At 47.4% G+C, this 14,446-nt stretch overlaps 1 protein-coding gene across 1 annotated transcript in view; it reads left to right on the top strand.

The window, feature by feature from the left end:
- Positions 1–7,906, top strand: part of STS (steroid sulfatase) — a 153,551-nt gene extending 145,645 nt beyond the window's left edge. Inside the window, exon 10 of the mRNA XM_061138059.1 lies at positions 6,185–7,906. Within this exon, the coding sequence (XP_060994042.1) occupies positions 6,185–6,558 (374 nt within the window). The 3' untranslated portion in view covers positions 6,559–7,906. The remainder of the gene's footprint in view (positions 1–6,184) is intronic.
- Positions 7,907–14,446: the final 6,540 nt, after the last annotated feature.

Below are 14,446 nucleotides of genomic sequence, written 5' to 3'. Positions count from 1 at the left end.
ACCTGGTTAGAAAAGGAGAGAGACATTTAGGATCAGGGTTTCTAAATATAGGGCCAGGGCCGCAGTGAGCTGGAGCCAGCCCCGGATGGCTGAGGAATCTCACCAGCTTGTGGGGAACACGTTCCTACCTGGAAGTCAGCCTTGGGAGTGTCTACACCATGGCAACTGGCCAACACAGCAGATGTCGACCGTGTTCCTCGCTCAGAGAAGCCGCAGCTTTCCAGCAGGACACTGGAACCCGTCTACTAGAATGGAGCAGCAGCGCTGGGGAGATCCAACTCGTCTTTGTCTTGATGAGGTTGGATGCCTTACATTTCCCTGGTCGCTCAGACAGTGAAGAATCCACCTATAATGCAGGAGACCCAGGTTCGATCCCTGGGTCGGGAAGATCCCCCTGGAGAAGGGAATGGCACCCCAGTCCAGTATTCCGGCCTGGAGAATCCCATGGACAGAGGAGCCTGGTGGGCTGCAGTCCATGGGGTTGCAAAGAATTGGACACAGCTGAGCGACTGACACTTTCATTGCCTTGTTAAATACTTATTTTTTCCAAAGCATTACAGCCAGAATGCTGTTTCTACTCTTCTAAAACATGAATCCCTTTCAGCTTTTATATACAATGTCTTCTCTATAATTGAATATTAGGGCCAGAATGCTGTTTCTACTCTTAAAATATGAATCCGTATCGGCTTTTATATACAATGTCTTCTCTATAATAATTGAACAATTCTATAATTCTAATGATTCTGTAACTTGGTTGTCTTAGCACATTGATGTGCTAAGAGAATTCTTCATTTTTTTTTTCCCCTAAGAGTGAGCACTGGTTTTAAAAATGATGATATATATGGGCTTCCCTGGCAGCTCAGACGGTAAAGACTCTGCCTGCAATGCGGGAGACCTGGGTTCGATCCCTGAGTCAGGAAGATCCCCATGGAGAAGGAAATAGCAACCAACTTCAGTATTCTTGCCTGGAGAATCCTCATGGACAGAGGAACCTGGCGGGCTACAGCCCACAGGGTCGCAAAGAGTTGGACATGACTGAGCTAGTGACACTTTCACTACCTATTACAATTCCAGACTTGTTAAAAGCTCATTTTTCCAAAACATTATAGCCAGAACACTGTCTCCTCTTTTAAAACATGAATCCCTTTTATGTACAATGTCTTCTCTATAATTGAATAATTCTATAATTCTAATGATTCTGTAATTTAGTTGTCTCAGCGCATTGAATGGCTTAACTTTATCATCATCTGAGATCATTATTCCCATTACGTTTTAGGAGCACTCACAAAAAGCATTATTAGAACGCGGATAACTTTGATTACGTGATGATGGGAATTTTGAGCTTAAATTTCCTGTTCAGCGTGTATCCAAAAAGTGTGGCTTTAAGTTTTGACTTAGCCATCCATGTTAGTATAAAGTCAATGTAATGACAACTGGATTTTATGGTCAAATGTGTCTTAAGAGACTGGTAAATGTTTTTGGCTCTGGTATTCTGGTGCAGAGTTCTGAGAAGATGCATATAAGTCTGTAAAGTAGCTGCTGCAGTTAAGTCGTCTCCAACTCTTTGTGACCCCATGGATTGTAACCCGCCAGGCTCCTCTGTCCAGGGGATTCTCCAGGCAAGGATACGGGAGTGGGTAGAAGAGAGAACTTTCTAATTAGAGCCACTTTTGTCTTAGGAATTGAACAGCATAAGACAGGCTGAGCTGGTTTTTGTCTTCACTAATCATTTCAGTGGGTCTTGGTTGGATACCCTTCTTTATCTGAAGATCAGAAGTTAAATCTGAAAGGTCAGCTACAGCGTATTGCAGACTGAGGCTGAACTAACATCAGTTCAGTTCAGTTCAGTCGTTCAGTCGTGTCCGACTCTTTGTGACCCCATGGACTGCGGCACGCCAGGCTTCCCTGTCCTTCACCATCTCCCGAAGCTTGTTCAAACTCATGTCCCTTGAGTCAGTGATGCCATCCAACCATCTCATCCTCGGTCGTCCCCTTCTCCTCCTGCCTTCAATCTTTCCCAGCATCAGGGTCTTTTCCAGGGAGTTGGCTCTTTGCTTTAGGTGGCCAAAGTGTTGGAGCTTCAGCTTCAGCAACAGTCCTTCCAATGAATGAGTAGAATAATCAGAGCAATGGAGAGCAAAGGTTAAAGGCAAAGAAACAGATGCAAGGAGGAATCGAAATCCGCCCTTCCCTGTAACACGTTCAGTAGATGACATCAAGATTACTGAGGGGGTCAGCTCAGGGTCCCAGGGGACGGTATGGGTGGCTCACAGTTGGGGGAAACAGAGATGTCTTTGAAATGCTTCTTTTAAAGATAATTTTATTTTCTTTATTTTTTGTCTGTGCTGGGTCTTCTTTGCTGCAAGGGCTACTCTCTTGTTTAGGTGCCTGCTTTTCTCTTGGGGAGCACAGGCTTTTGGGTGTGTGGGCCTCAGTAGCTGCAGCATGTGGCCTCAGAAGTTGCGGCTACCGGGCTTGGTTGCCCCGAGGCACGTGGGAATCTTCCCAGATCAGGGATCCAACCCGTGTCCCCGGCATTGGCAGGTGGAGTCTTTACCACTGAGCCGCCAGGGAAGTCCTGCAACGCCTCTCGAAGCACTCCAAGCTGGCAGCTTGTAGTGGGAAACGCTGCTAAGACCTCAACCCCCAAATGACTATATTTGGCTGCTATGATACAGACCCAGAGTCCCCCACGCAGACAAAATTAATCTTGCCAAGACAAGCAGTTAAACCGCATTCATCAAGGGCCATCTACATCTGAGTGATAAATTAAGAGCCAGTGTGTGGAAGCCCTTTCAATTTTGTTGTTCATGTTCTTTAAGAATGCTGAAGATGGTGGGGGTGGAAAAAAGTGTCTTAAGACTTGTATTGCAGTGGCCACAGGTTGAAGACCAGCGGGAAAGCAGTGGTCTCCTTAGATTGCTGGCAGCTTTACATTCAAAGAGGGGTTCCCTTGGTGGCCCAGAAGGTAAAGAGTCTCCTGGCAGTGCGGATTGTATTCAATGAGCCAGCAAGGCAATACCCCTGTTCCAAGCTCAGAATAAACGATGTGTCCCCAGGACACGGTCTAGACCCACAAGAATCCTTGCATGAAAGGACGTGTGATTTGCAAAGCAGACTGGCATCTGTTAGGAGGGATTAAGCATCTTTAATCTGCGGAATGTTCTTCTGATGCCTCCGTGGACAGCCCAGTGGGCTTTGCATTGTCCCCCCTGTTTGTTCCTGGGGACCCCGAGTGCTCATTCTCCAGGCTTGTCTGCCAGGGGACCTCGGAACTCTTTCTTGTGGCCGAGTCCCTGAAAGTGATTGGGATCAGGACAGCGGTGCCTGTTCTGGGCTTTACACGCCTCTCAGAGCCCCAGGGAATCTCAGAGCACCATGGCTTATTTGAAGCTTGGAAAGTGCTGAATTCAGGATCCAGCTCAGGAGTCAGGCTGTTCTCAATTAAATTCTATTTGCCACTTTGTCAAAGGACCAGAAGCTTTCTTTTCTTGTGAATGAAAAGAAAGTGAGTCACTTTTTTTTTTTTTTTTTTTAACCTGTGAAAGTGTTAGGTGCTCAGTCGTGTCCAACTCTGTGTGACCCCGTGGACTGTAGCCCGCCAGACTCCTTTGTCCATGGGATTCTCCCGGCAAGAATACGGGAGTGGGTTGCCATTTCCTCCTCCAGGGGATCTTCCCAACCCAGAGGTTGAACCCAGGTCTCCCTCACGGCAGGCAGATTCTTTACCGTCTGCAACTGTAATAAGTCACTAACATCTTTGTGGCTTAACTATAGCTCTCTTAAATTTTGGGCTTCCCTTGTGGCTCAGCTGGTAAAGAATCTGCCTGCAATGCGGGAGACCTGGCTTCGATCCCTGGGTTGGGAAGATCCCCTGGAGAAAGGAAAGGTTACCCACTCCAGTATTCTGGCCTGGAGAATTTTATGGCCTGTGTGTAGTCCACTGGGTCGCAAAGAGTCAGACACGACTGAGCGACTTTCAGTTTCTCTTAAATTTTAACGCGTCATTTAAACCGAATTCAAATTATTGTTCCCATCACTACGTAGAATACTTTTGTTTTTGAAAAAATGCTGCCGGTAGTTTCCCTGTGTTCTCACTGTAAAGTTTAGTTCCTTTCTCTAGTCATTGGATCTCAATTGTAGCCGAGTTTAAGATTCCGTGGTGGTCAAAATATTTATCTGTGACAGAGACAGAAAACAACCCTTTTCAGAGTACACTGGAATTTTAACCATAAACAAAAGAATTTTTTTTAACTCAATTTTTTAGTAGTATATGGAGAAATCCCAGATGAAATACATCATCAAAATAAATTTGAAAAACAGGATTAAATAGACATATTAGAAATACAAGGTGACAGTAGGTGCCTGCTTTCTGTTGAAATGACACCTTTGACTGTCAATTCTTGGTTTCCTGGTGAACAACACAACAGACCCTGAACTAAGGCTTCATATCTTATAAACCTAGGGTTTCCCAGGTGGCACAGTGGTAAAGAATCTGCCTGCCAGTGAAGGAGATGGCAAGAGATGCAGGTTCCGTCCCTGGGTCAGGAAGATCCCCTGGAGGAGGGCGTTTCAACCCACTCCAGTATATTCTTGCCTAGAAAACTCTGAGGACAGTGGAGCCTGGCACGTGTAATAAAATGCATTTGAGCAGATCCACAGTGGTCTCAAGAAATTATACAGAGAATGCACAATGTATCTTTTTATAAGAAGGTTTTAAAAATCCAGATTGGGTGATATAAAGGCAGAGGCCTCGATGGCATACCAAAAAAATCCTCAGAAAAGTTAGTTCTTAGTTCTACGCTTGTCCTAGCTACCTGTCTGCTCCCTGTGAGGATGCCTGAGATTTATTTACTGACTGGTCCTTAAACCTGTGTGTGTGTGTGTGTGTGCCCAGTCATGTCAGATCCTGTGTGACCCCATGGACTGTAGCCCACCGGGATCATCTGTCCATGAGATTTTCCAGCTGAGAATACTGGAGTGGGTTGCCATGCCCTCCTTCAGGGAATATTTATCCTTACTCACCCTCAGATATGCCTGTCTGGGGCCAGGGGGTGTTTGAGGAGAATGTGGACACCCGTGTTAATTGTCTTCCGTTGTCCATTAATTTATTTTGCATTTGAATCCGTGGGTGAGCACTCAATACATGCAATTACAAAACCACCGTTTCCATGACATAAACAGATGATCAGAGTGAATTAAGTAGGTGTGTGGTACTTTCTAGGGGGACAGTCTCTATGGTTTTCTATAAAAAAAGCTGGAAGAATAAGGCGGAAAAGGACATTTTCAGTCTGAACCTAATTCCACTTGGTTTATACACATTAACTCTGCCACCTTTTTCTACCCAGGAGGGGTAGAAAGGAGTTTCTAGATCTCTATCAGAGCCAGCTCTCAGAAGCTCATAGCATCGTAGGATAAACAGTAAATCAATCATTTCACAATTATTTGTTTGTGAATCAATTTTTTTTCCTGAAATTTTAATATTGGCTATTTAGTCATTGGAAGAGACCCTGGTGCTGGGAAAGATTGAGGGCAGGAGAAGGGGGTGACAGAGGATGAGATGGTTGGATGGCATCACCAACTCAATGGACATGAGTTTGAGCAAGCTCGGGGAGTTGGTGATGGACAGGGAGGCCTGGTGTGCTGCAGTCCATGGGGCTGCAAAGAGTCAGACACGCCCAAGCGACTGAACACCAGCAACAAATGGAACACAGAACTTACGTTTTTTAAACTTTTTAATTTTATTTATTTCTGGCTGCCCTGGGTCTTTGTTGCTGTGCGGGGGCTTTCTCTAGTGGGCTGTGTGGGTTTCTCATTGCGGGGGCCTCTCTCATTGTGGGCTCTTGGGCCCACGGCTTCAGTGGCTGCAGCTTTGAGGCTCCCCCTAGAGGCGAGGTCCAAAAAAAAATCAGTTTTTGCATTTTAACAGCTATTGCCTAATCAAGCTTTGTCTTCTCCTCCTTGGCAGTTAGATAACAATGCATGTTTTCTTGCTTTTTCTTTGTTCCTTTTAGCTATGATGCTTACTCTTTTTTGAGTCTTAAGTGTGATAAATCCAGTCCATCCGTAACTGAGTCTCTGCCTTCTTGAAGCGGAAGGGTGGTTTTCCGGTGCACGCTGTCTTTGGGGTGACTCTGATGACCCTGTCCCCACCATAGCCGCTTCTGTGCTTCTCCCTCCACAGGCACGTCCATCTGGAAAGCCTTTTTCTTCACCCCCAAGTTCTTCCCCGAGGGCTCCAACGGATGCTTTCACACCCAGGTGTGTTTATGCAACGGGGAGTATGTCACCTACCACGACCCACCCCTGCTGTTTGAGATTTCCAGAGACCCCCGGGAGAGACACCCGTTAACCCCGGCGTCGGAGCCGCGGTTCCAGGAGATCCTGGCGGCCATGCAGGAGGCGGTGGCCCGCCACGTCCAGACCCTGCAGGACGTCCCCAACCAGCTGTCCCTGGGGAACGTGATCTGGAAGCCGTGGCTGCAGCTCTGCTGCTCGTCGTCAGGGCTGTCCTGCAAGTGCGACCGGGAGAAGCAGGGCGGGAGACGGAGACCATAGCCGTTATCGCGGCGTCTGGGGGTGCATGGGCTGGGGAGGGGGCGCCCCGCCAGCAGCATCAGGGATGAGCGCCCAGGATCGACACTGGGGGAATGAAGCCCTGGCTGCCTCCCTCCTTCCCACACACCTGGATGCTCCATCAAGACCCCCCTCCACACACACACACACACACACACACACACACACACACACACACACCCCTGTCCCCCCGGGGGGGGGGGAAATCAACGTTTGCAATAAACAGAGACATGCATGTTAGTTACGTCTTCCGAGGCCAACTGTTCACGTGGACGGACGAGTGGGCAGTGAGTGTCCAACGTCTGTGCGGCTGGAGGGCAGGAAGGGGCACAGATGAGCTGCTGGCCTCTCAGACAGCGTGACCCACAGCTGGAGGCGTCGCTTACTCCACAGCTGACTTGATGCCCTGGCCACCAGGATTTCCCCTAGAGAGCCTCGCGTGAGAGCGAACCAAATGTTAAGTGTTGACCGAACTCTAGCACGGGCCGCTTTTTTACCCTGAGTAAAAGAGCATCTTGCCCAATCACGGATGATGGTTAAGTTGCCGTCTTCTGGTGACTGAAAGGCGATTACCGTCAGTGTTACTTGCAAATACGTATGAAGTACTCTTCATGCGATCCATGTTTGTGCATGGATATGTGTCTTTCTTCGAGAAGTATGCAATATTTAGAAGCTCATCAGTGTTGAAGGAGAGGCAACAGAGGCTCACAGATGTGGTTAGTGTGAGTGTGCATTTTGGTGAGCTCTGTCAGGGAAGGTCGGGGCTGAGACACACCTCTCCGGTCCGTATGTCTCCAGCCCGTCATTTGTAGCATGCTGTTTGGCTTCTGCTGTCCCTTGGGTGAACGGTGTTTCTGAACTAAAAGTCCTACTTCAGTGATTCTGCAGTCCAAGAAATCCCCTCTAACAGAATTCAGAATTATTGCCGTGTGAGATTATGCTATTTCACACGGGTGGGGGGTTTGGGGTGGCGGAGACACAAGCTATGAGACATAAGCAGTCCATGACCCATGCCCACAAAGACACGAGCCATCAGATATAAGCGGTCCACGACCTGTGCCCATTAAGACACAAGCCATCAGACATAAGCAATCCATGACCCACACCCGTGGAGACAGAAGCAATCAGACATAAGCAGTCCACGACCCATTCCCATGGAGACACAAGCTATCAGACATGAGCAGTCCACGACCCATACCCACGAAGGCACTAGCAATCAGACATAAGCAGTCCACAACCCATACCCATGAAGACACGAGCAATCAGACATAAGCAGTCCATGACCCATATCCATGAAGCCACGAGCAGTCAGACATAAGGAGTCCATGACCCATACCCATGAAGAGACTAGCAATCAGACATGAGCAGTCCACGACCCACACCCATGAAGCCACGAGCAGTCAGACATAAGGAGTCCATGACCCATGCCCGTGAAGACACGAATAATCAGACATAAGCAGTCCACGACCCATACCCACGAAGACACTAGCAAACAGACATAAGCAATCCATGACCCACACCCGTGGAGACACAAGCTATCAGACATGAGCAGTCCACGACCCATACCCATGGAGACACTAGCAGTTAGACATGAGCAGTCCACCACCCATACCCACGAAGACACTACCCATGAAGACATACCCACGAAGACATAAGTGCTATCAGACATAAGCAGTCCACGACCCGTACCCATGAAGAGACTAGCAATCAGACATGAGCAGTCCACCACCCATACCCATGAAGACACGAGCCATCAGATATAAGTAGTCCACGACCCATACCCATTGAAGACACAAGCAATCAGACGTAAGCAGTCCACCACCCACATCCATGAAGAGACTAGCAATCAGACATGAGCAGTCCACCACCCATACCCATGAAGACACAAGCCATCAGATATAAGCAGTCCACGACCCATACCCATTGAAGACACAAGCAATCAGACGTAAGCAGTCCACGGCCCACACCCATGAAGAGACTAGCAATCAGACATGAGCAGTCCACCACCCATACCCATGAAGACACAAGCCATCAGATATAAGCAGTCCATGACCCATACCCATTGAAGACACAAGCAATCAGACGTAAGCAGTCCACGGCCCACATCCATGAAGAGACTAGCAATCAGACATGAGCAGTCCACCACCCATACCCATGAAGACACAAGCCATCAGATATAAGCAGTCCACGACCCATACCCATTGAAGACACAAGCAATCAGACGTAAGCAGTCCACGGCCCACACCCATGAAGAGACTAGCAATCAGACATGAGCAGTCCACCACCCATACCCATGAAGACACAAGCCATCAGATATAAGCAGTCCACGACCCATACCCATTGAAGACACAAGCAATCAGACGTAAGCAGTCCACGGCCCACATCCATGAAGAGACTAGCAATCAGACATGAGCAGTCCACCACCCATACCCATGAAGACACAAGCCATCAGATATAAGCAGTCCACGACCCATACCCATTGAAGACACAAGCAATCAGACGTAAGCAGTCCACGGCCCACATCCATGAAGAGACTAGCAATCAGACATGAGCAGTCCACCACCCATACCCATGAAGACACAAGCCATCAGATATAAGCAGTCCACGACCCATACCCATTGAAGACACAAGCAATCAGACGTAAGCAGTCCATGGCCCACACCCATGAAGAGACTAGCAATCAGACATAATAAATCCATGACTCATACCCACAAAGACACTACCCACGAAGATACCCACGAAGACATAAGTGCTATCAGACATAAGCACTCCACGACCCATACCCATGAAGAGACTAGCAAACAGACGTAAGCAATCCATGACCCATACCCATGAAGACACTAGCAATCAGACATGAGCAGTCCACGACCCACACCCATGAAACCACGAGCAGTCAGACGTAAGGAGTCCATGACCCATGCCCGTGAAGACACGAATAATCAGACATAAGCAGTCCACGACCCATACCCACGAAGACACTAGCAAACAGACATAAGCAATCCATGACCCACACCCGTGGAGACACAAGCTATCAGACATGAGCAGTCCACGACCCATACCCATGGAGACACTAGCAGTTAGACATGAGCAGTCCACCACCCATACCCACGAAGACACTACCCATGAAGACATACCCACGAAGACATAAGTGCTATCAGACATAAGCAGTCCACGACCCGTACCCATGAAGAGACTAGCAATCAGACATGAGCAATCCACCACCCATACCCATGAAGACACGAGCCATCAGATATAAGTAGTCCATGACCCATACCCATTGAAGACACAAGCAATCAGACGTAAGCAGTCCACCACCCACATCCATGAAGAGACTAGCAATCAGACATGAGCAGTCCACCACCCATACCCATGAAGACACAAGCCATCAGATATAAGCAGTCCACGACCCATACCCATTGAAGACACAAGCAATCAGACGTAAGCAGTCCACGGCCCACACCCATGAAGAGACTAGCAATCAGACATGAGCAGTCCACCACCCATACCCATGAAGACACAAGCCATCAGATATAAGCAGTCCACGACCCATACCCATGAAGAGACTAGCAATCAGACATGAGCAGTCCACCACCCATACCCATGAAGACACAAGCCATCAGATATAAGCAGTCCACAACCCATACCCATTGAAGACACAAGCAATCAGACGTAAGCAGTCCATGGCCCACACCCATGAAGAGACTAGCAATCAGACATAATAAATCCATGACTCATACCCACAAAGACACTACCCACGAAGATACCCACGAAGACATAAGTGCTATCAGACATAAGCACTCCACGACCCATACCCATGAAGAGACTAGCAATCAGACATGAGCAGTCCACCACCCATACCCACAAGACACAAGCAATCAGACATAAGCAGTCCACGGCCCACACCCGTGACATCTCGAGCTCTTGCACACCTACCCGTGACATCTCGATGCCGAATTTCATGACGAGAGAATGGTGGTCCATGCCCGTCCTTGGGTTTTGTTGGCCTGACCCTGCGGGTAAGCAGTATCTGTGCCTCAAGTCGGTCACGACATGCACGCTTCTGTTTGAATTCCATTTCCTGCGACCTCAGGAATGCAGGGAGGAGGCCTCACGGGGTCACGGAGGAGACTGGGAGACAGGGGGCACAGCTGGAGAGAGCTCCCAAGTCTGGAGCACCAGGTCCTTCTGGGCAAAGAGTTCCCCTGAGTGGAGAATACCTAGGTGACCTTCAGACAGTATAGGCGCTCCAGCGACGTGATGTGGATTCGTTCACTCATCTGTACACGGGAGCTGTGGTCCAACAGCCTCTTTCATCTCTGTAGCGAACATGTCTCAGTGTCTCTCTGCTCTTGGCTCAGGGGTTTTCTCGATCCCGCGGGAGTGCGGGTCAGTGGAATACTCTGCACCCCCCACCCCCGGACGCATGGACCCTGCTGTCCGGGCACTTTGGAGAAAAATGTGTGTAAGCGCATCTCAGGCTCTCTGACAGTCTTTGTCTGCCTTCGGGCCTTTGTCCCCGCTGAACAGCGTCTAAGCTCCAACAGCATCTCCTGAGCTCCTCCTTACGGTCTGCTATTTCAGAATTTTTTTTTAAATTAGTTAATTTATTTCAGTTGGAGGATAATGACTTCACCATATTGTGGTGGTTTTTGCAATACATCCCGATGAATCAGCCACGGGTGACCATGTATCCCCCATCCCGAACCCCCCTCCCACTTCCCTCCTCACCCCATCCCTCTGGGTTGTCCCAGAGTACCGGCTTTGAGTGCCCTGCTTCATGCATCAAACTTGCCCTGGTCCTCTATTTCACATATGGTAATATACATGTTTCAGCGCTGCCCTCGCAAACCATCCCACCCTCCCCTTCTCCCAGAGTCCAAAAGTCTGTTCTTTACATCTGTGTCTCCTTTGCTGCCCTGCATGTAGGCTCATCGATACCATCTTTCTAAGTCCCATATAAATGCGTTCATGTACAGTCTTTGTCTTTCTCTTTCTGACTTACTTCACTTGGTACATATACACAGCGGAATATTACTCACCTATAAAAAAGGAATGCATTTCGGTGAGTTCTAATGAGGTGGATGAACCAGGAGCCTGTTATTTCAGATTGCAAATCTTTCTTCGTCTTAAAGAAAGACAAATGATTCCTTCCGCCTCCCTGGGAATGGTTCAGAGTTGGAAAGCAAGCAGGGTTCTTAATTCAGATTTCTCATTCCAGTAATTTGCCAAAAGCATGTCATGTTGTTTTAGGCAATACTCTCATGAGAGAATGCATGAGCATGTTACTAGTGTGTTAGAATTATTGCGGTTATCAACGCAAAACATATCTAAAGCCACTGGCACCAACTTACGTGTTAAGATGATCATATTTGCTTAGAGTTGGACACAGTCAATGCACATGGATACAAGACATTTTATGATGTCAGAACATTGTGTTTGAGGCTGAAATCAGTGGAAGGACTTTTACAGATGTTGTTAACACACAGCTTTGTATAGCATTGATTGTTTAATCTGTACACGGGTAACAGCCAACAAAGGATACATTTACCTCTAGGTTCACAATGAGCTTTTAAGTATTTGCCTCAAAATAACTTACATCTCCATTATGTTTCAGTGTATTTGAAAAATCCGGTTTCTTTGTGATAATCATAATTACCACTTAACACCTGAAAGTTTGGCTTGGAATGCACAACAGGAAATTTGAATTCCCACTGGTGTGATCTCTTGTATGTCCTGTTCTTTGTGGGTTTTGAAGCTTTCAACAAATTCTTTCCGAAAAAAAAAATATATATTTCTAGCATTTCACAGACGTTAAAAGCTTAAGCTAACAGTGACCTATTGACAGGCATGATTTGACAGCATCATAAACTCTGCATGAAAAGCACAATCATGACCGATGTATCAGAGGTGATGAAGGCTTCAGGAAGGGGAACACATGTCAGGTGGCCCTAAAGGACATCCACAGAAGAAACAGGCAAAGTATTTGTCACGTGTCTGAACAATGCGATCTGTGATGTGATCGCATCTATGAAGGTTTCCCAGAACCTCATTGTCATGTTAACTTGAAATGAAAATAAACTTTTCCTTGGCAATTAAAAATTCTCTCCTGCTTGGTTTTCCATGGGGCTCAGTTCAGCAAGCGTGCAGAGTGTTCAGCTGGTCAAGAGTCTGCCTAAATGAGGGAGACCCGGGTTCCATTCCAGGGTCGGGAAGATTCCCCTGGAGAAGGAAATAGCAACCCACTCCAGTATTCTTGCCTGGAGAATCCCGTGGACTGAGGAGCCTGGCGGGGTGTTTACTATGTTTGACGTTAAGTAATGGGGAATGGGGTTTCAGTTTGGTAAATCTTTATGGAATGTCAGAGGCTCCGGGGAGGGGTGGATGAGAAATAAGGTAGCCCCTGACTTCCATGATGAGAGGGTAGTGTGGATGCCCTGGCCATCTCTTGGGTTCCAAGGCCACGTCACACTTGCGTATTGCTACAGCTGCTGGTCAATTTCCAATGAAAGGCTTGTAGTAAATTCAGTGGGATCACAGCAACTATGCCTGGCATGTTATAAGTCCTAAGAAAGTGTTAGCTATCTTTAGGCCCTTGCTTATATTTATCTGCAAGTGTTTTTTATTACAAGAAAATATTTAATTGTAGAAAAATACAGCATACACACAAGCAAAGAGAAAGAATCACTTTTAACCTGACCGTCAAGCAGAAAATACCATAGGTATTTTTGAGTGTATCTTTAAGACTTTATACCCACAATCACTGGACTTCCCTGGTGGCTTAGACGGTAAAAGCGTCTGCCTATAACGCGGGAGACCTGGGTTCAATCCCTGGGTCCAGAAGATCCCCCTGGAGAAGGAAATGGCAACCCACTCCGGTACTCTTGCCTGGAAAATCCCATGGACAGACCGAGAAGCCTGGTAGGCTACAGTCCATGGGGTCGCAGAGAGTCGGACACGACTGAGCAACTTCACTTTCACTTTCTTTCCCTTTCACACACACATTACACATGCACACAGATGTATGTTACAAAAATGAATTATAACCTGTTGTATTATAATTTTTTTTCATGTAACTGCATTGTAAACATCTCCATGATACCAAGAATATATTCAGTCCATGGTTTTGATTGATTTCATAATAAAAAAAAATTTCCAATGAATATGTTTTTATAAATATGAACTTTGTGTTGCCTGTTGAAATTGATGTTGTCTAAATGTAACACAGGGTGCAAGATTCAGTCACACACAAAGCCATGGCATTTGCTTGGGTGGGTGGGACCCCTCTGTAACTGCGCGTGAAGCAGAAACTGTCTCAGGTACGGCGTCATCTCGAGACTGGGTATCGGGCAAGAAGATTTTCTCCACTTTCTTTTATCTTCGGGGCCACTGAGGCACTCAGGCCCGGCCAGAACGTTTCCCACACCGTGCTCTATTTGTAGCTACTGAATGCAGAACATCCAGGTAAGGATTCTGAGATGGTCCTAAGGGGGAGGTTATTCGATAATGGTGGTGAAATAGCCTGGATCTCCTGAGTCACCACCTGGGGCAGCTCTGGAGAAACCTTGGTTTCCCCCATCAACAGAAGACAGACGTGAACAAGATCTAATCTCTTCTGGGGACCTCCCTGGGTGGGCCAGTGGCCAAGTCTCCGAGTTCCCAATGCAGGGGGCCTGGGTTTGATTCCCTGCTCCGGAAACTAGAATCCGACATGCCACAGCTAAACAATCCAGCATCGCCACAATGAAGACGGACGATCCCGCACGCTGCCACTAGGACCCAGTGCAGCCAAATAACCATTTTTTTTTTTTTTTAAAAGATCTGCCTTTTTTATTTTGAAGACACTGAGATTTGGAGGTCATCAGTGTAACAG

This window comes from Dama dama, chromosome X (assembly GCF_033118175.1).
Source record: "Dama dama isolate Ldn47 chromosome X, ASM3311817v1, whole genome shotgun sequence".
Classification (NCBI taxonomy): Eukaryota; Metazoa; Chordata; class Mammalia; order Artiodactyla; family Cervidae; genus Dama; species Dama dama.
Note: the sequence above shows the minus strand (reverse complement) of the source record. Positions and strands in the feature narration are given on the sequence as shown.